Source organism: Thermobia domestica, chromosome 10 (assembly GCF_964235325.1).
Source record: "Thermobia domestica chromosome 10, izTheDome1.hap1.1, whole genome shotgun sequence".
Taxonomy (NCBI): domain Eukaryota; kingdom Metazoa; phylum Arthropoda; class Insecta; order Zygentoma; family Lepismatidae; genus Thermobia; species Thermobia domestica.
In genome coordinates this window covers 210,767,213-210,790,404 of record NC_137463.1, presented here as the reverse complement: position 1 = coordinate 210,790,404, position 23,192 = coordinate 210,767,213, and the positions used below count along the sequence as shown (strand labels likewise).

The following is a 23,192-nucleotide window of genomic DNA, read 5'->3' as shown; positions in this document are numbered from 1 at the left end:
CGGTTATGCCGGTTAGGCTAAAGAAGACAGTGATTATGAAAAATGAATGAAATGGTGGAATGAAAAAAGTGAGAGGAAACGGGAGAACCCCGAGAAAACCCACGAGCACGGTGTTTGTCTACCACAAAGTCCACACGGCGTGACCTGGGATCTAACCAGGGACATCAAGCACCGGAGGTGAACGCTCTACCACTGAACCACCGCGCCCCCAAGGGTACAAATGGATCCAAAAAGTTAGGGGGACTCATGACGTCACGCCCTACCCCGTGCCTATCTTTGCCCATTATATTTTTAGGAAGTGAAGGGACACCATAAATATTTCTTGGAAGTGGGGGAACGGCGTCCATCCGCGTTCCCACTCATTTTTACCCTGATTATAGATTAAAATAGTGCTTAATTTCAAGCTCCAATTTTTTAAAATTAACAAATTTATTATTATTATTATTATTATTATTATTATTATTATTATTATTATTATTATTATTGAGTTTGTCTACCAATCCACACAACTCTATTCCATATTTATGCAATTACTCAAGAGCTTCGTTATATAGGCCAGCGATAACGCTAGTAGCGACATCTATTAGCATACCGAACAATGGCAACACCTGAAGGGAACAATAAGATGAACGCCAACCTGGCGGATACGTCTGCTCTCCACGATTTCCCCCCCCCCCCCCACGTGAGTATTGTAAATGTAGATAAAGCAATACAAAACTAACCTTTTTGGCATTCAAGCAATAGTTGACCCCCAAACATTCTCTATTTGTATAGGGAGAAGACTACTGGAACTCAACGTTTGAGTCTATGATGAAGGTATCCTTAATGGAGACATCTCCGTCCATCGCTTGAGACCCAAATAAATAAAAGCTGCAGTCATTGCTGGTCAGTTAAGCAAGTGACAGCGCGGTGAACGGCATCTTTTAGGGTGATTGTTTATTATTAGGATTTCAGCCTGCCACACATACTGAGACGTATGTGGGACCAAGACAGCGATGATAAGAAATGAATGAAACAGTGGAATGAAGAAAGTGGAAGGAAATGGAAGAACTCTGAGAAAACCCACACACATGGTGATTTTTCATCACATAGTCCTACACACCAGACGTGAACGCTGTACCACTGAGCCACGGAGATACAAATGAGGAGCGTTTGAGCGTTTCTTTCTGATTGAGAATTTTTGCTCCTTTCCTCTGTTTTCCATTCATATCAGAGGAGGGCACCGTGGCTCAGTGGTAGCGAACTTACCTCTGGAGTGTGTAATCCCGGGTTCGATCTCAGACCAAGTAAGTTTGTGGTGGACAACATCGTACTCCCGTCTTCTCCGTGTATTCCCGTTTCCTCCCACATTATCATTCTACAATTTTTTTTCAACATCGTTCACTTCCCTTAATCATCTGTCTCCCTTAGCCTGAAGGGCAAAAATGCGAGACGTTAAACTGAAAAAATGCATTTTTCATTCATATTATTGAAAAAAAAAGTGGCAGGTAAGATTATTGTCCAATTTTACTTTGGCTAATAAAGACCATAAACTTGGGTTTGAATATACATGTGCAATTAAATAGAATATATACACCGAATATAAGCGAACCCTAATTACATTTCCAATACCAATATTTTATCTACATAAAATATATGAAACCGACACTTTTTACAACAAAACGAATGATCTGGTTGATATGAATTTTTGAATATAACATTTAGCTCGAGCCAAGTTTTTATTATATCATTATTGTTAAAATGAGCATCTACAGGGTAAGAACGTCGATTTTTCTGTAAATTTGGGGGGGGGGAGCATTCAGATACATAAAGTATATATATATGGGGATCTTAAGACAAATTGCATTCAAATTATGAGAAATATTGTATATTCATAAATACAATAGGAGGACCTAAATGAGCTTTTGGGGGGCCCGGTCCCCCAGGAGAAAACGGTTTCAAATTTTGTGCCAAGAAGTTAGTATCTTACGATCTCTTCACTTAGAGAAATGAATTTCGGTATATGAACTCCTCATTATAAGTAAGTGGAAGTGTGTTTCATCGTGTTTTGAAAATTCCGTATCTAGAGGAGGGAAGGAGCAATTTGTATAACATTCCTTTTTTGTGTTCATGAAAAAATTTGCGTAACGATATGTATGAATTGGATGAAACCGTTTGAAATAAATTTCTAAAGATAGCACTTGGATCTGCAGAGTAGCTATTATATATAGTTTCACTTTGATTACAATACGTATTTGAAGTTTTCTATTTTTATTTATTTATTTATTTTGTCTAGAATGGTCTTCTGAAGTTAAAGATATAAAATTAGTCATACAAACTCCATATTAAAAATAACTAAACATATGTTTTAATGTTTTGTAAAATTTCGCTCCTAAAGGGCAAAAAGGGGACAATTTTTAAAATATACAAACTACTAATTTTGTATTCATAAATATGTTGCCTAATGATTTGCATGAATTAGGTGAATTCATTGGTTTGGGGTGCGAGAAAACTATTTGACTTTATGTTGAAATACCCACTGGTGCATGGGGTCCCTGGTTCAATCCCAGCTCACGCCAAGTGAACTTTGTGGTGGACAAACACCGTGTGCGTGGGTTTTCTCGAAGTTCTCCCATTTCTTACCACTTCCTTCATTCCACCATATTATTCATTTTTCGTCATCACCGTCTCCTTTAGCCTAGCCGACATAACCGTGGGACGTAAGACTGAAATATTTCATTTCATTTCATTCATGTTGTAATAAGTTACAGACGCCTGCTTAAAGATTTACGCAACTCCATTGAATTCAACAAGTAGCTTGTAAACTACAACAAGTCTGCACTACACTTTTCAAATATTTTCAGTAAATCTTCCTATTGCGAAGAACGTCCATTCAGCTACTTTTAAATACAACACTTGTATAGTTCATGCTGGAACATAAGATAATAAACAACGTTTTATCTTGTTACATATTTAGGTAATGTTTCCTTGTATTTAAAGTCATAGTTCTGTTTGGTGTTAATGAATTATTAATGACCCCATTGTTAGCTTTTAATTGTTTCTTGTTCTGAGATATTTAACAGCGTGGTTTTGGTTAGTGAGCACTCTTACTTCTCCTGTTTGTCAATCCTTTGTTTTCTGTCAAGAGAAATTCCAAAAGCCATTTACAAGTGAAAATGTTTCTGAAAACAATTAACAATTCATCCCCTACTAAGGAAGTTTTAACAACTCAATGCTATATCTGTCAGAGGCTCTTATTTGGACGTCATTTTTGAGAAAAATAAGACCAATCGTGCCGGAACTAACACGTAAGAACTGCTTCGAGTGTCGTAATTGTGACAAATGTTCATCACCTTAGGGACGTTGCTATAGAAAAAGAGAGACATTGATAAAGGCTGTGTCGGTGACATCCTGAAAAAGTATGACAATGAGAATAACAATAAAGAACTTAATTCAATCTTTCTAGCATCTTCTGCGTGGACTTAAAATTAAAATTTAAATAATAAAATTACTCCTTACAATGTATGTTGTTAGAATTTACATAGGGATCTATTTCGTATTTGATGTCTGTACTTGGCTTTAATATCATTGTTGTTCAGAAATTCCATTTGTAAGATAAAAATTAGTCATTCAAAAGAAATTTATACCGATAAAATCAAATTTCATTGCCAGGGGTAAATTTTCAGTAACTTGAACATAGTCTTATGGATAACACGAGTCATCATTTGTAGCAAATACAGTGAATTTGTGTAAATAGTTACCAACGGCGGTGCCAGATCTAGCATTATGATACTAGATCTAGCATAATTTGCATGTCTTTAGCATCTAGCATCTTGCTTTTAGCATCCTGCCCAAATCTAGCATAATTTCAGCAAGTTTATCAAAAAGCCGCAAAAGCTGGAGATGAGAAAGAAGTTGGCCCTGGGAAGAAAAAAACCCGGCAGAAAAGTATCCTCTCCCATAGATTCATACAGTCGGTAAACCATACAGGCAGTCTTATTATTCGAAGCAAGTTTGAAACGGCGGCCATCCCTTTACCAATGTCTAGAGAAGAGGTGTAGGAGTAAAACAATTTAGTGTTTCTGAAAATGAGTTAGAAAACGAGTTTTAAAGGAGATGATAGCTTTTTGACGTTAAGATGAAACATATAGCTCACAAATGCAGGTGACTTAAAGGCCTTTCACCATGTGCTTGACCCAGTACACCCCAGAAATGCATCTTCGCTTTTTTTTTTTTTTTTTTTTTTAAGCTCCATCCAGGGTTTTCTAATCCTTTTGACTGCGAGGTCATTTTCTTTCAAAACATGTAAACAAACACTTTGCATTCATTTATACGACATATTTTTCTTTCTTTAAAAACTCCTGAATTAGTAATTATGAGGATCTAGCATAATTTGACCGAATCTAGTATAATTTCGATCAGGTTTTGTAATAATTCCGAGCTGTGAGTCTGGCAACGCTGGTTAGCAACAATACTTAAGAATTTTTGATGTTTTCAGAAATGCATATGTCGGTATTACTGTTCAGATAGTGTAGGATGTAAATCTCAGTGTCTCAGTGAGAAAATATCGATTTCTACAAACTTATGATTGATTTATTTAGATTCTACGCAAATACAATGTGAGTGTTAATAAATATGTCTGTAGTAATTCAGTGATTTCTCTTTTTTCCGAATTTGCGAGGTGTGGCTATTAAAAAAACAGGACTGATGTTACAAAATCCTTCATTAGCCATGCTATAAAATAGGAATATTATTAGCCTGCAAAGTACTTCCTGAAAAACACACGCATTTTACATTCCGTCGTTTTTGGAAACCTTATTCATGAGTTCCTCCACTTCTCTTTTTACAGCTTTTCCTGTCTCAAATATGGTTGCTTTCAGTGTTGACTCCATCTTAAGGAATAAAGAAAGCCACACAAAGCAAGATCTGGCGAATATGGTGGATGATATAATACAGCGATCCTATAATTGCTATAAATGTCTTCACTGACAGTGCTGTGCAAGCAGAAGCATTGTCTTGGTGCTAAATCTATGACATGTTTGCCCACAAATCAGATTGTCGTCTTCTAACTCGCTCACGAAGCACTGTCAACAGATTAAAGTAAAATGAAAAATGAAATCTTTAAGTTTTACGTTCCACGGTTATGCCGGTTAGGCTAAAGGAGACGGTGATGATAAGAGATGAGTGAAAATGGTGGAATGAAGAAAGTGGGAGGAAACGGGAGAACCCCGAGAAAACCCACGAGCACGGTGTTTGTCCACCACAAAGTTCACTTGGCGGGGGCTGGGATCGAACCCGGGACCCCAAGCACCAGAGGTGAACGCTCTACCACTTTTTTTTTTTTTTTTTTTTTTTTTTTAACTGATTTATTGAAAGCTTAAAAATACATTTGTGCAATTTAACAAAAACTACAAATTATACAACATAACTACTGATCAAAAAACCGCCCCAAGTTATGAGGGGGAAACAAAAACTTCAAATAATTAGCAAAAAATCCATAATAAGAAGGAACATTTTGACATTTGACATGCGCACCGTACATAAACAATTTGTATTGGTATTCTGAATAGTCTACATGAGTAACCAGATAGTACACCGTATAAGCACACAACCAGAGCATCGAATTTTGTTTAGGCTGCGGCATATAGCAAAAATCAGGAAGGCGTAATAAAGTATCTGGGAATGCTTGAATTCCACAGTGGCATATATATCCTAACATGGCCCGTAATAAATACCATATTGGTAAAACCTTAGAACACGTCGTGAGACGATGTTGAGAATCATCTTCCTGTCCACAAGAGTGACATACGTTGTTTGCAAGTAAGTTAATGCGTACTAACCGAGCAGGTGTAACAAGAAGATCATGTACGACTTTATACCATTCAATGCGTATATATTGTGGTATGACAGGACTATTTATATTTTTCCAAATTTGCGTCCAGCAAGAGGTGGGACTTATTCTTTCGACACGAGAGACTGTGGTATGGTCAGAAAGTAACCTTGTATTGTACAATTTTTTTGCAAGCTCTCGAGAAGAAAGAGCCGGATCTCGTTCTAAATAACTGCCCTCCAATAAGAGTTCTTTTAAATAAGAGACCGATGGGAGTAAGTTACCTATATTTAACGGTGCAAGTATACCGACTCTTTCATACCAGAATAAGGCCCACTCTTTAGTGAAGGAAGGAGATTCCTGATACAGTTTACAATACCATTTTGTGAAATACAGAACATAACACTTTAAACGGATATTGATCAAATTAAGACCTCCACTCTCCTTCCTTTTACATAATATTGAATAAGGCACACGAAAGATGTGCCCTTGCCAAATATACCAAAGACTCAAAGATTGAATTTGGCGGAGACTATCCTTCGGAGCAGGCAAAATTTGGGCAACATGCCATAATTTTGCATAAATATAGCTATGACAAATCCAGATTCGTTGTTCCAAATTAAAAGGTCGAAAACGAATCTCCTGACAAACTAACTTTATATTAGTGACCACTCTCTTCCAATTAGAAATAATCATTGAGGAAACATTTGGCTGGTAGACTATACCTAATATAGGGACTTGCGACACAACACATATAGTAGTTGGCAGATAAGTCGGAGTTGTAACACCAAACTGTAAAAATTTACATTTATGCATATTTAGACTAGCTCCAGCAGATGTTCTAAAATGAGCCATAACCTGCATAACTTGTTGATAATCCTCTTTTGAACGGATAATGACACTAATGTCATCTGCATAAGATCGCAATGCAAGTTTAGTGCCGTTTATTGGAATTCCAGTAAGCTGGCGATCGAGTTCCGTAATAAGAGGCAGGAGATATATACTAAACAAAACCGACGACAAGGGGTCTCCTTGGCGTATGGACTTACGAATTGGGAATGCTGGGGTCAAGAAACCATTGACTTGGAGTCTAGAAGCTGCATGTAAAAACAGGGTTTGGACTTGTTGAATGAATTTATGAGGTAACCCTATATGTTGCATAACATGAAATAAATAGGAATGTCTTACATTATCAAAAGCTTGACAGAGGTCTAAGCTCAGTAAACCACCCATAGTACCTGTGGTATCAAACCAAGCAACTGTGTCGCGGAAGTCCATTAGAACATCTAACATTTTGTTACCAATACTAAAGCCACATTGGGCGTCATGCAATAGATCAGGCATGAAAGGGTGCAATCTACGAGCAAGACATTTCGCAATAATTTTGTAATCACAGTTGAGTAATGTAATAGGGCGGTAATCACTCAAGACCTGGGATTTATCTTTCTTCGGTATTAAAACAATGACTCCCGTAGCAAATGTGGTAGACACCTGACCCGTCTCTAGAATATAATGAGCGACTTCAAGAAAGTCCGAGGCAATAATATCCCAATAACATTGATACAAAGCATACGGAATTCCGTCAACTCCTGGACTACTCAATGTACTACTAGATTTAACTACTTGGTGGATTTCGTTCATTGTATATGGTTGGGTCAAGAGGTGTGTTTCAGAGGTAGGAAAATTCACTTGCGGCAGAGGAAATGGCGGATCAGACTGAGTAAGATCAGGTATGTCATTAAATTTATTTTGATATTCGGAGAGTATATAAGCCGCTATATCAGGTTGCTTCTGAAGGACATTCGCATCCCCTGTATGAATAGAAGGAATACTGAGACGTTCTCGTCGCCGAGTTTCTTTTATATGTTGGTACATGGATAACCTTTCGTGTGGAATCGTCAGAGGATCACGTCTTCTTGCCCTAAACCATTCTAAGTTTTTTCGTTGCAAATTTAAAACTTTTGCTTTAAAAAATTGCAATCTTTGATATTGATCTGGAAGATCATTCCTGTGACTCAATTCTTGGAGACATTTGTGATAAAATTGCAAAGTATGTGTAGTCTGTATAGCCTGATCTTGTGCGATGCGCATAAAGAAGGTTTTGATATTGGGTTTAACCATTTTCTCCCACCAATTGAGAATAGAGTTGAAGTGGGGCTTACGTTCACACCATTTAATCCAACAGTTTCGAAAGTTTTCTTTAACTTCAGGTAAATCTAACAAAGAAGAGTTTAATTTCCAATAAGATTTACCCATTAACTTTCGTGGTACATCATAAGGGATCCATATTTGTACTGCAAAATGATCGGAAAAAGAATTACCACGCACATCATACATCACTTGTGGTGTACACAATCTATCACTAAAATAAAATCTGTCTATTCTACTCTTAGTACTATTACTACGGACATACGTGTACAAATGGTCTTTCTTTTTAAAAATAGCAACATCCTGTAGCCTAAGTCCATCGACTAAATATCGTAATTCAGGACTATAACTAGTGTCTCCTGTGGCATCTTTTCCAGGTCGAATAATACAATTATAGTCTCCCCCAAATATTACATGATCATATGTCAAATTGAACATATATACTAACGTTTCATTAAAAAATATCTTACGTTCATTTATTTTATTATGCCCACTAGGAGAATATATATTAAGAAATAATATTTTGTTCCAAAGAAAACCAATAGCACGGCCATCTGGTGTCATGCGCAACTGAGAAATCTCAAATTCGTGCTTGATCAAAATTGCAGTACCTCTTCGGTTCACTCCCAAATTTACATAAGATTTATAACCAGTGAGATAAGCAAAATTATCTTCAACTACCTCTTGCAAAAAAATAATTCCGGGATCGTGGTCAAATATAAACTGTTTAAACAGTTGACGTTTCGTTTCCGAACTCATGCCATTAACATTAACAGTAACACAACTCAATAAGGACATAAATAAACACAGTAAACTTAGTAAACACAGTAAACACAAGGCAACCTTAACACTCATTCCCTGATAAATGTAAACAACTAAAGGAAAAACGAAGTATTCAGGTATTTACAGGCGCCGTTTCAGAACAGTCCATATTGCTTGCCTGATTATCACCCGTATTTAATTTGCTTTGTGAGGCAGTACTCTGATTTTGCAGATGAAGCGCAATTTGTTGACGTGTCCGTCTTTTTGGCGATGTATTATCATGTCTTTTATTCTCTAATTTCGAACGTTTAATTTTGCGTTGGCTAGATCGTAGTAACGGAAAATCAGCATTACTATCGATGTCAGCGTCCTTGAGAAGGTCAGAGTTATTATCGTTTGTATCAGTTTGAAGCACACAAGAAGCCTCTGTTTGCTTTCTATCGACACTCCCCGTTGTTGTTGTTGTTGAAGTGAATTGACCTTCAGTTACCTCGGTCTGAGCGAGTTCCACGGAAGAAACACCAGCTACTTCCTCTGGTGTTACGTCAGCTGTTTCTGCCTGTGTTTGGTTCTCAATACCTTCGCTCGGAGCTACAGGTCGAACATCATTAGAACTGAGTTGAATTTCTTCCTTCGTTACATGTAATTTACTGTCTGTAGTACTAGATTGGATGGCAGAGGGGGGAGGTACAGGCACTTGACGGGGAACAGTAGGGGGTATAGGCAACACAGTAGGGCGAGTATTTAAAGGACAATTAGAGCGTTCATGTAATTCTGAATGACATCGTTGGCAAGTTTTCGGCTGTCCTTCATAAATAATATGTCCTTGATATTTTGAAAACATCACAAATGATGGAATGTTTCGTTTAAGCTGAACACGGGCAAGATAAATGCCATTATTTACAGTATATCGATATTGTCTAGACCATGCATCAGGTGTAACACTTAACACATTACCATAGGCACTTAAAGTAGTCTGAATACAATGAATCGAAGTCTCCGGGGGCAAATTAAATATGCGTAACACTTTCACTTCTAAAGTAGCATCATTTACCAATACTTTAGCCACGGCTCCATTATTATATTTGAAAGTGAGTTCACCATTAGCGTCGCGAAGAATCTGTTCCATTCGAGTTTTCCGCACTAATTTTAAATAAACACAACGCTGGGTTGTCGGAATTTGAATAGCAGCTATTTCGTCTTCTTGCAAATGAAAAGTTTCAAAAATCCAATCATGCAACTCAAAAGCACTAGGTTTCTGTGCGCCATTTTCAAATAGAAATTGAATCGTATTTACACGATTCATTTTACTTCACTTTTACAGGTCAAAAGAATAAACCACGTACCTGCAGTACACCGGAGCAATAAGCTCGGAAAATTATTAATAACAGTACGTCTAACTAACACTCGTATGCAACACAGTAAGAACAGTCTTCCGAGAACTCTTCCCCACGTCCGCTCTCGTCGACGTTTCGCACTCGTATGTAAATTTTCAGTAACTTGAACATAGTCTTATGGATAACACGAGTCATCATTTGTAGCAAATACAGTGAATTTGTGTAAATAGTTACCAACGGCGGTGCCAGATCTAGCATTATGATACTAGATCTAGCATAATTTGCATGTCTTTAGCATCTAGCATCTTGCTTTTAGCATCCTGCCCAAATCTAGCATAATTTCAGCAAGTTTATCAAAAAGCCGCAAAAGCTGGAGATGAGAAAGAAGTTGGCCCTGGGAAGAAAAAAACCCGGCAGAAAAGTATCCTCTCCCATAGATTCATACAGTCGGTAAACCATACAGGCAGTCTTATTATTCGAAGCAAGTTTGAAACGGCGGCCATCCCTTTACCAATGTCTAGAGAAGAGGTGTAGGAGTAAAACAATTTAGTGTTTCTGAAAATGAGTTAGAAAACGAGTTTTAAAGGAGATGATAGCTTTTTGACGTTAAGATGAAACATATAGCTCACAAATGCAGGTGACTTAAAGGCCTTTCACCATGTGCTTGACCCAGTACACCCCAGAAATGCATCTTCGCTTTTTTTTTTTTTTTTTTTTTTTTTAAGCTCCATCCAGGGTTTTCTAATCCTTTTGACTGCGAGGTCATTTTCTTTCAAAACATGTAAACAAACACTTTGCATTCATTTATACGACATATTTTTCTTTCTTTAAAAACTCCTGAATTAGTAATTATGAGGATCTAGCATAATTTGACCGAATCTAGTATAATTTCGATCAGGTTTTGTAATAATTCCGAGCTGTGAGTCTGGCAACGCTGGTTAGCAACAATACTTAAGAATTTTTGACGTTTTCAGAAATGCATATGTCGGTATTACTGTTCAGATAGTGTAGGATGTAAATCTCAGTGTCTCAGTGAGAAAATATCGATTTCTACAAACTTATGATTGATTTATTTAGATTCTACGCAAATACAATGTGAGTGTTAATAAATATGTCTGTAGTAATTCAGTGATTTCTCTTTTTTCCGAATTTGCGAGGTGTGGCTATTAAAAAAACAGGACTGATGTTACAAAATCCTTCATTAGCCATGCTATAAAATAGGAATATTATTAGCCTGCAAAGTACTTCCTGAAAAACACACGCATTTTACATTCCGTCGTTTTTGGAAACCTTATTCATGAGTTCCTCCACTTCTCTTTTTACAGCTTTTCCTGTCTCAAATATGGTTGCTTTCAGTGTTGACTCCATCTTAAGGAATAAAGAAAGCCACACAAAGCAAGATCTGGCGAATATGGTGGATGATATAATACAGCGATCCTATAATTGCTATAAATGTCTTCACTGACAGTGCTGTGCAAGCAGAAGCATTGTCTTGGTGCTAAATCTATGACATGTTTGCCCACAAATCAGATTGTCGTCTTCTAACTCGCTCACGAAGCACTGTCAACAGATTAAAGTAAAATGAAAAATGAAATCTTTAAGTTTTACGTTCCACGGTTATGCCGGTTAGGCTAAAGGAGACGGTGATGATAAGAGATGAGTGAAAATGGTGGAATGAAGAAAGTGGGAGGAAACGGGAGAACCCCGAGAAAACCCACGAGCACGGTGTTTGTCCACCACAAAGTTCACTTGGCGGGGGCTGGGATCGAACCCGGGACCCCAAGCACCAGAGGTGAACGCTCTACCACTGAGCCACCGCGCCCCCACCAGATTAAAGTAATATATATACCGTTTCACCCTAGTATATCCAATTAAAATACTTAATTCCACGGACGTTAAAAAAATCATTGCTTTGAATCTACACATTCTACTTTTCTTGTGGCGAGGTGAACTGTCGAGCTCTTCCAATGCATTGATTGACATTTGGTTTCAGGATAGTGAGTGACAAAACACGATTTGCGGGGTTATTACTCTCCCTAAAAATCGTATGTTCCTGTTTCGCAGAAAAGGGTTCAAACTGGTTTTCAAGCTCAGCGTTGCCATGTTTCAAAGAACAGAAAAATAATACAATACGTGTGTTCCTGTTTCGCAGAATTAGATAATTTTACATAAGTTTGTGAAAAGCCTGCACTGCACCAGAGGTACGCCAATATTGGTATTATATGTTGAGAGGTTGATTCCATCGTAATATTGTAATCACACATAAAAATTGTAAGTAACAAACAAATTATTTCATAAATTATTGAGGAAGTCAAGATGAATGGTATATCAGCATACCGTAAAGTGAAAGGAAGGAAAAGATAGTTACGGTTGGAGCATTTAAAATTTGTCCACTACATTCCACGGAAAGTATGTCGAATATTTCTACTCCTCTTTTGCTTATTGCAAAGCAAAGGTCAGTCATTGTACACACGCATGCTTCAGCAAATAAAGAAAAAAGCAGAAGATTGTTACTTCTAGTTACGTGTGCAAAAATATATGACTGACTTTGAACAAGAGGCAATAAATGCTACAAGAGAAACATTCCAGCAAACGATATTATGCATTTGTTTGTTTCATTTTACGGAATCTATTTGGAGAAAGGTACAATATACTGGATTGACTCCACTTTACAAGGCTGATAATGAAATGAAGAGATAGGTTAGGAGAGCAGATGCATTTCCACTCGTTCCTCTTTAAGACATCCTTGATGCACAGTGTGCGAATTAGATAATCTGTAGCCTATTGGGGGGATAAAATTAAGCCAACAGGACGTAAAGTCTGAAGGTGCAATAATTCAAAATGATACAATATTGTCTTACACCCTCCACACATAAATATGACATATATAATAAATAAGATATTTATTTATTCAATAAAGCTACTGACAATAACTATGTATGTATATATTGTCTGACATGCACACACCACACCTAATCTTTCTGAACGTGTTTGAATGTACTCACTCTTGTGCCCGTAGTTCCCTAAGGTTCATTTACTTAATAATTCTGCTTGTACTCATAGTGAAATCTTACATTTCGCGTTATTATACACAGCTTGCAAAAGAGAACCTACTTTAGTATTATGAAAACCACTACACTTATCAGTTAAACCGGATTTACTTTTTTAAGAAAGTTCTAGGTATTAGCCTATCATACGAGAAATGGATTGTCGTTGGTCCCAATTTCTAGCATCAAAGTCAAATCGAAGACCAAATATTTAAAAACTCTCAATTCAAATTTCGAGCTTGAGCTTCTAATCCCCGCTAAAGCTGCGCTCTTCATGTATTTTATTGAAATATCGATTCCGTGACGGAGCTTGGAAGTCAACACTGTAGTATTAGGTTACAGATGAATTGATTCATTATGTGCTACGTTATTCAAATAAAGTATAAACATTACATTGAAGTTTTCCAGACAACACTATTGGCGTGCACTGCACCAGAGGTACAGCGAAAAGAAAGATGGAAAAATGAAGGGTTAACTTTAAAAAACCCGCTTCAGTTGAAGTGCTTCCTCACAAGGACAATGATACGAAGTACCAGTCGTATTAGCAAATGCTGAAACAAATCTTCAATTATGCGAATACTCACCCTCACTAACATGTCTACTGACTAGGGACGCATCCCCAGCGTGTACTTTAACATATAGCCACAAGAGAATATATCTCAAATTTTGAGTACCGTTTCAAAAGTTCATTTCCGTAAACTGTAAAAGCCAGTGATTACTATGCTAATTACCACAAATTAAACGCAACTTTTGAGTTGCATACACGCAAACTACTAGGGAATGAAGACCATGCGCTACCAAAGAATATAAACCTACTGGAAAATGGAATATAACAAAAATTAAAACGGGATGATAATCGATACAAATGTACAGAATGAATAAGACATGTCCGACCTTCACTATTTGTTGATGGAAGAAGCTATTTGTTTACTTCTTCTTAGCCAACTGCTAAGAGCATTTATAAATCCATTATGTGACTTAGTTATGCGCAATTAGTACATTCAAATTCACGAACGACGACGAACTGAAGGGTACGAGAATACGGTTGGAAGTAACAACCGTAGTCATAATAATATAGTTCAACTAAAGAACGCTGAAACTAGTGGGGAAATTAGAAACTATCAAAAGTGAATACTTTACATCGCTTATTTCGAAATACAGCTAGAAGTTTAAACTTTCAAGAAATGACAAAAATCATTGAAATTTGGCGTTATACTAAGCATAGTTTGAGGGAGAATGCGAGCATCCCCAGTGGGGATACTTCAGCTGACTTTTTGGGGGGAAACAAAATGTGATTGAGGGGGAAAATCCCCCTCATCGCCGCAGTAATTCACACCCTATTGATGCATTTCCATATATATAAAACGATGCACGAGACTTCCTGGAGGCACAGGTTTTCCTGACTGCTTGGCAGGCACCTATATTGACGAACTGAATGCAACCTTCCACCAGGCCCGTGCTGGCCCACCGGGACATGTCCCGGTGCGCCCTCCGAAATATCACAGTATAAATAAAGGTACAAGTTTTTAGTACTAATTCTTATAGTTTTATTGGTAAAGAACCCGTGAAAGGTGCAATGCGCCCTTTGCATTAGGCGCCCTTCCGAGACCACATCAAAGATGAACGATTTTATTTACTCTTCTGCATAGCACAGTTCTGTACAATAAATACACAGAGTTACTGTTGGCGAAGAACCCGTGAAAGGTACAGTGCGCCCTTTACATAAGGCGCCCTTCCGAGACCACATAAAAAATGAACGATTTTATTTACTCTTCTGTATAGCACAGTTCTGTACAATAAATACACAGAGTTACTGTTGGCGAAGAACCCGTGAAAGGTACAGTGCGCCCTTTACATAAGGCGCCCTACGAAACATCACATTATAGATAAGTGATTTTAGTTATCCTGTATACCAGTTTTGTTTAATAAATTCAAATACTAAATGCTAGTACAGAACCTGTGAAGAATACAAGACGCCCTTTACATAAGATGCCCTGCGAAATATCACACTATTTTTTTTTTTAAATTTTATTCTTCTGTATTTCATTTTTGTATTATAAATTCATACAGTTGCTATTGGCAGAGAACAGGTAAAGAGTATAATCACTTACAAAAATATTATAAAGTTATATAGCTATAAAGCGAAACAATGTGATACATCAAGAATAGTTCGGATAGTCAAACGTACGATGCATTTATGTAATACTACACTGACACTAGTCTCTAATTTACGATTTTTACGGCATCGAAGCTTGCACAGCACAGTCTTAATATGCATCCATATATCCGAGCATATTGATTGTTCCTGTGTGTTTAAAAGCAGTGTTCGGATAATCAGTTCCTGTTGTATTTCTGAAATATAGCTGTATTAATTTCCGTAAAATGTGGTCTTCCTGTGAGCATGACACGGCGCATCCTCAGGTTGTGGATCGAGAAGGCCTCTGGGATATAGAGGTTAGCTGCGAATATACTAAGTAAGTAGTCGCGGACAGACAAGGGGTGATAATCCAGCTTGAGAATTGGTTGTGAGGCTAACAACCTCATCCTGTAAAAATAGGATTGTTCAGATAAGTTCGCAGAATAATAGAAAGGGGAGAATAATAGAAAGGAACTCAGTAAAGTAAAATCGAAAAAAAAAGTTTAGAAATAGAGGTTGTACCTGGTAGGATATCAGGAAGTTAGATGAGAAGGAAATGAAGGAGTCAAGTCGGAAAATTTTACGTTCTTTTACGGGGAACAAATTAAAAATTACCAACTAGAAACAGGGCTTTCCGTTCACAAACGAATACGTAATATCAGCAATTACATAGGTTGAATTTGTTAATGATAAATTTTCTTTTACTTCTCTTAAGGGTCGGTGGTGTAATATTATTGTTTTAAATGCACATGCCCCAACAGAAAATAAGGATGGCGACTTAAAAAATACAGTTTTTACGAAAGAATAGAATTGGTGTTTGATCATCTCCTGCAATACCATATGAAAATTCTGTTAAGCGGTTTCAATGCGAAGGTAGGACCAGAGGGTATTTTCAAACCGATTATAGGAAATAAATGTATGCATAAGAAATGTGACAACGACGATAGACTCGTGAATTGTGCAATATTCAGAAACCTTATCGTGAAGATTACAAAATTCCAACATCGCGACATTCATAAATATACTTGGACTTCATCAGATGGAAAAACACATGTTCAAACTGATCATGTTTTAGTAGACAGAAAAGAACAGTCAAGCACGACTGATGTGCGGTCGTTCAGAAGAGTTGATGAGATAGTAAGAGAGAGACTATCGTTGAATAAAGGAAATATTCAATATCTGAAAACGGAACGGTTTAATTTTTTTAAAATAGAGGAGAGTCAGGTGAGAGGGGAGCCAGATTGAAGTGTCGAATAGATTCTCGGTTTTAGAAGGTTCAGAGTGCACTAGTGTTCAATATACTTGGTTGAAATTAGAGATAACATTAAAATGTCAGCAAAAGAAATATTGGAGCACGCAGAAATACGTAGGAACAAACCATGGTTCAACCAGGAATGTACTAAAGTAGCAGAGAAGAGAAAACAGAAGAAACTGTGTTGGCTACAAAATCCGAACGAAATAACTACATAAAATTTCATTGTCATCTGGCAGAAAACTTCTAAAATTTTTAGAACAAAGAAACGAAACTTTTGAAAGTTAAAATTAATTAACTTGAAGATAATAGTGAAAAAAAAAAAAAAAAAAAAACGGGGAATGTATAAATGCATCAACGAACTTAAGAAAGGCTATCAATTTCGTGTTTATATATTAAAGAAACCTAAAGGAACAGTTCTCACTGATACAGATAGCATCTTAAATAGATGGAAAGAGTTCTTTGACGATTTGCTTAACACATAGCCAAAAACTAATGCGCGTGGAGAAAGTGAAATGTATGCAGCATAACCGTATATTCCAGAACCTAACCAGACAGAAATAGAAATCGCTATTTTAAAAAAATAAACAGATATCTCCGGGTGTAGACGAAATTCTGGTTGACTTAATTTTAGCTGGAGGGGAAAAATTGTAGACCAAGATACACAAACTCATTCTCATTATCTGGAACAAGGAGGAATTACCACAAGAGTGAAGAGAATCAATCATTGTTCCAGTTCAGAAGAAAAGCAACAAAATAGATTTAATAATTATCGAGGCATTTCTCTTCTGTCAACATCCAATAAATCCTCTTAAACATTGTATTAGCAAGATTGACTCCATACGCAGATGAAATTATTGGAGATTATCAGAACGGGTTTAGGTAAAATCTATCAACTATCGACCAGATATTTACCATTCGACTAATACTTGAAACGAAATGGGAGAATACAACATTCTGGCACATCAATTATTGACTTTAGACTCTGGTAGGAGGGAAACATTGTACAACATGGTTACAGAAAAGGTAGATTAATTAAGATATGTTTAAATGAATCCCAAAGTAAGGTTCGAGTAGAGAAATTTTTGTTCACGAGCTTTCACGTTTAGAATGACCTGAAACAAGGAGATGCATTGTCGTCATTATTACTTAACTTTGTTCTGGAGAACACGGTAAGGAAAATCAAAGACAGCAATCAAGTCCTAGAGCTGAATTGTATTTGCCAGGTTATGGCGTATGCTGGTGATGTAAATTTAATAGGTAATGATAGAATAATAGAAAGGAATGCAGAAATCTTAATTACCGCTTGCAGGGATGTAGGCTTAAAAGTAAATGCAGAGAAAACTAAATAAATGGAATTTTGTCGGGATCGTAATACTGCATTTTATGGATGCGTTAAAATACCAAATAATATTTTCTTTCGACAAAGTGGATACTTTCAAATATCTAGGATCATTATCAACAGACCAAAACCATAATCGCTAAAAAATTTGATGTCAACTGAAAGTATGAATTTCGTGCTATTATTCAGTTAAAAATCTTTTTTGTCGCTAATTCTGTTGAGGAATTTGTAGCTCAAAATATAAAACGATAATCATGCCTGTTGTGCTGTATGGTTTCGAAATATGGTCACTGACTCTGAGGGAATATCGCAGACTGAGAGTATTTGAAAACAAGATTCTTAAACCAATATTTGAACTCCAAAAGGAACGGGAATGGGGAAAGGCGGAAACTTCATAAGGAGGAACTGCATAATTTTATACCGTTTACCAAACATTGTTAGGGTCATCAAGTCTAGGAGGCTCAAATGGTCAGGTTATGTAGCCAGAAGGGAAGAAATTAGAAACGTTTTCGAAGTTGTAACTGGAAATCCAAATAGGAAAATGACCGTTAGGAAGACCGAGGCACAGATGGGAGGTCAATAATAAAATGGTTCTCGCAGAGATTGAAATATAAAGTAGAAACTGGGTTCAGTTTTCTAAGGACAGAAATCAATGGAGAGCTTTTTGAAACGCGGCAATGAACCTCCTGCGTCCATAGGCGTGCTATATTAAGTTGTTGATACATTTAGCTTCTTTTTATTTGGCAGAAATGTTATTGCAGAAACTAAAAAGTTTTTCTGTAGTAAAGAGGATTTCGATTCGAAGTTAGCTATTTACGTTAATACTAAAATAAATTTGGTGGTGATTTTGATATAAAATGGCACCCATACTTTCTTTCAAAGTCTCTCTCTCTCTCTCCCGTTTGTATGTGCGCCCTTTTAGTAGACTTGTCCACCGCCCTCATTAGTATCCCAGCACGGCCCTGCCTTCCACCCGTAAATACAACAACATTTGAAAGTGTACTTTTTTATTGGATTGTTACTTGATTCCTTACGTTGTACTAATTATATTTTTATTAATGTTTGAGGGCAACAAGAAACAAATTTGATAACAACAGCGAAGGAAATACGAACAATGTCGAATTAAAAGCTATTATTACGTCTCAATCATATTATGTCTATATGTAAAAATTAAAAAAAAAAAAAAAAAAAAAAACGAGTAAGGGAAACTTCACTGTAACAATACTTCAGGAATTCTTACAATAAAAGTTTTCCCAGAATCTTACACACACCTACCCATAACGGAGTGGTAGTCAGGATATATTTGATCAGCTTCATTGTAACTGATTTGATGAATAAAATTCATATTGTAGCCAAAATAGTATAAATGTGTGTGATGTTTCCGTTTACAAATATAGATTTCTTGTTTAGAAATGTAACCAAAGTAAATAATTACCTTCTTAAACTTCTGTCACACACTGATCTCGATAAAGCTATGAGTGCTTCATCGGGTAGCTTTTCGATGTTGACGTTAGATGGGGAGAAGAATGCGCTATGTGCAATCACAAAAGTTTCATTAAACTGAAAAAAGAAGAAAATTAAACGATAAGTTAATAAACGGTATTAACATATATATATATATATATATATATATATATATATATATATATATATATATATATATATATATATATATATATATATATATATATACTAGCAGCGTTCACCCCGCTTCGCTGCGGTCACCCCGGAACGCAATAAACTTTGTTACTTAGATAATTTTTACTTTTTCGCTTTCAAGTGATATGACAGCGTTCACCCCGCTTCGCTGCGGTCACCCCGGAACGCAATAAACTTTGTTACTTAGATAATTTTTACTTTTTCGCTTTCAAGTGATATGATAAAAACCATAGAAGATTGCAGTAAATCTTAACATTATATCGCCTGTCATTTGTGTTAACCCGCCCCGCTTCGCTGCGGTCATCCCGGTGCTGGCATATTGTAAAAGTGTCTGTAAAAATAAGCAAATCAATTAAAAAATTTTAAACAGAAGATTCAAGCTATTTTCCGCTGTATATCGCCTGTCATTTATGTTAACCCGCCGAGTGACACGGTCATGCGGGTTGCATATAAATACGTTTATTTTTACCTATGATGAACTAATAACAAAGGATTTGTACGTTATGGACACCTGAATGGTCAATTATCTCAAGACACTGGTAATTAAAAATTAAAGTGATATGATAAAAACCATCTAGGGTCCAAATCCTAATAACCCCCCAAAAATGAAAGAAATTGGTTCAGCCGTATTAGCGTGATGAGCGGACAAAAAATTGTACGTTCTCTTTATATATATATATATATATATATATATATATATATATATGTTTATTGACAGTTATTTGCAAGTCAAATTATCAGACCGAAAAAATAACAAGTTTGAGCCCTGAAACAATATATTAGCAATCTACAGTACATACAGTGGTGCTGTTCAGCCGGTTCGCTAAAACCTGTATTAATATATTTCGAGTTCGCAGAACCTTTTATCGTACCTAGATATAACAGTAAATGTTTACCCAGAGATACCCAGGAACAGTAAATTTTAGTTTAACTATCTTTGTTTTCAGAAATTCCTACAGCTAAAGGGTTAAACATATGAGTCCGTAGAACAAAGTATAAGCGGTTTATTTCTTAGCCTCAAATGCTTAGATATCAAGAGTGAAAACTGGGATCACATGAATGTAGTGATGAGGGTTATTTATATTTAAAACGCATACATACCACTATTAACAATTGTTGATCCATTGCTGGATTATGATCTTGCCAATACTTTTTGACAACCGTCTATTTTGGGTAACTGGTTTTCAATATATCCCAATATATACCAGTTACCCAATATATACAGAACCGATTTTTAAAACAGTTGAGGATGGTCCAAGAGCATTGCCAGGACGAAATTAAAAAGAATGGAGAATTGGAACGGGAAGGATAACTGTCATTGTTCCCAGATGTAAAAATAAATCTTTTTATCCGCATCTTCTTCTCTTTCTCGCAAAAATTAGCAAAATATGATATTTCTATGACTGCTTGAATATCTAGAAATTCGAACTTTTTGGCCAATATCTGGGAAAAGGTGGTCAGTTGTGATTACTATTTGGCACCATCCTTTTAAGTATTGATCAACACCAATATGATCTCTGTTTGATTTACGGTACCCGAGATTTGGCTCCTTAAATCCCCCGAAATTGGAACTATCTTTTGGCCAATATCACGTAGGTCATAGGTAGGTAGTATTGGTAGATCATAGAGAGATGATATTGGTGTTAATCAATCCCTTATAGAATGCTAAATATTTTTGTATCGATATTAATTGATGGCCACTATCCAACTGGGCACTGGCCAAACCAATGGCCAGTTGGACAGTAGCCGTCGGCTACTACTTGGTACCAAAATATATACCATCCTCTTAGGTATCGATCAACATCAATAATATCTCTCTACAACTTATGGTTCCTGAGCTAAGGCTCGTTAAATATCTAGAAATTGGCCATTTTTGGCCAATATCACTAGAACGGTAAGCCATAGAGTTATGATATTGGTGTTAATCAATACCTAAGAGGATGGTAAACATTTTGGTACCAATATTAATTGGTGGCCACTGGTTTGGCCAGTGCCCAGTTGTATAGTGGCCATCAATTAATATCGATACAAAAATGTTTAACATTCTATAAGGTATTGATTAACACCAATATCATTTCTCTATGACCTACCAATACTACCTACCAGAGATGGAGTGGGTCAGTGGGTCGGTGGGTCAAGTTTTCTGAGTGGATCAGTGGGTCGTGGGTCAACGGCATGTGACCCACTGTGACCCACTACCCACCATGACCCACTGTGACCCACCACCCACCGTGACCCACTGCGACCCACCACCCACCGTGACCCACTGCGACCCACCGACTCAGTATGATCTACCGACCCTCTCTGCTCACTGCATTGTAGACAGTATCTTCTGAAGACTGGTAAATTTATCTTCGTTTTACTTCCAAGACCTTCATTTCCCTTCCTTTTCCACTTGTTTCTGTCTACTTACCTGAGATGAGTATATCTAACCAAGTGAAAAAAGAACTTCAGGCGCTTTCGGATATTGATATTTTTAATTGTAATAATAACAATAAGACTTATACTTGAGTTTTTAGAGGAGCTAACTACTGAAAAAAAATACATTTTTGAATCACTGTAATATATAAATTATTATATAAAAAATTAAATGTAACTATGTGTGCCTGATCATCACGGCCGAATTGCAAAGTCAAATGAAATTACTTTTGGCATGTAGTTAGGCCTTAATCAAAATTGGGATGTTGTATTGCTTTCATTATAATAGCTAAATATCCTAAGGAGGCTGAGGATCCGAATTTTTGCGGAAAAAAAAATAGTATCTCGCAAGCCGTTATACTTACTGAGCTGAAATTCAGTGTATTAACTCTTTATTGAAAATAAACAGAATGTGTCCTAGCATATTTTTAAATTCTCCTTTATGGAGGGGGGCTCTTTCTATATATGGAAAACTGGTAGTGAGTTGGTTTGTAAAAATGATCGAAAACGTTCGATGTTATTTAAGAAAAAAAAATCAGAAACAAAAAATTACAGTGCTTGGCTTCATATATCCATTGCTTTCTACTATAATAATTGCTGAAGCTTATGTTTATTATATGGAGCGCTTACAGTACAGGGCAATTAACCCAAAGACTTGTGACTAAAATAGGCATAAAATTTGTACTGTAAGCTTAATTACACGGAAATTTTAAGTTTGGATTGTACGCATAATTATATGGAAAATTTTACATTTTTTCTCTTTACGTTGGTCTACTTACCTTGATTTGGAACTTTGAAATTTCATCCTTTTTTCCACTGAAAAGTATCGATAATTCAACAAGGAAACAATTATACTATGATAATTTAATTGAATTTCATCGTAATTTGGCACATGGCAAACAGCAGTGTGGTAATTGAAGGGAAAGAAGGAGGGAAATTCCCATTCACCTCTGAACACTTTTCAGAAACCACGTTCTCTTTCGCTTTCTAGACGGGAGGAGGGAACTTGGTAATGGCATCAAACCTTTATGTGTAATTACAAAAATTGAATTTATAAACAAATAAGAAATCATAAGTTTATCAGGCTTTAATTGATAATTTATTCACAAGATTCCCTATCAAGGGCGTGGTAGATGAAGCTTCTGTTCTCCATGAGTCGACATTGCCAACTGACATGGTCGATATGGAAAAGATGTTGTATGGTGATAGAGAGATGATATTCTTGCAGAGTATTTCAAAACTGACCCAGGAAAATCGTTATCAGACTTAAGTCTAACAAGC

General features: G+C 36.5%; 1 protein-coding gene across 1 annotated transcript in view; it reads right to left on the bottom strand.

The window, feature by feature from the left end:
- The window catches only part of LOC145662162 (uncharacterized), a gene marked incomplete in the record, with an annotated part of 54,449 nt that overhangs the window by 18,439 nt on the left and 12,818 nt on the right, over positions 1–23,192 (bottom strand). The window contains 1 exon segment of the mRNA XM_081727497.1: positions 19,270–19,394. Coding sequence (XP_081583623.1) covers positions 19,270–19,394 — 125 coding nt within the window.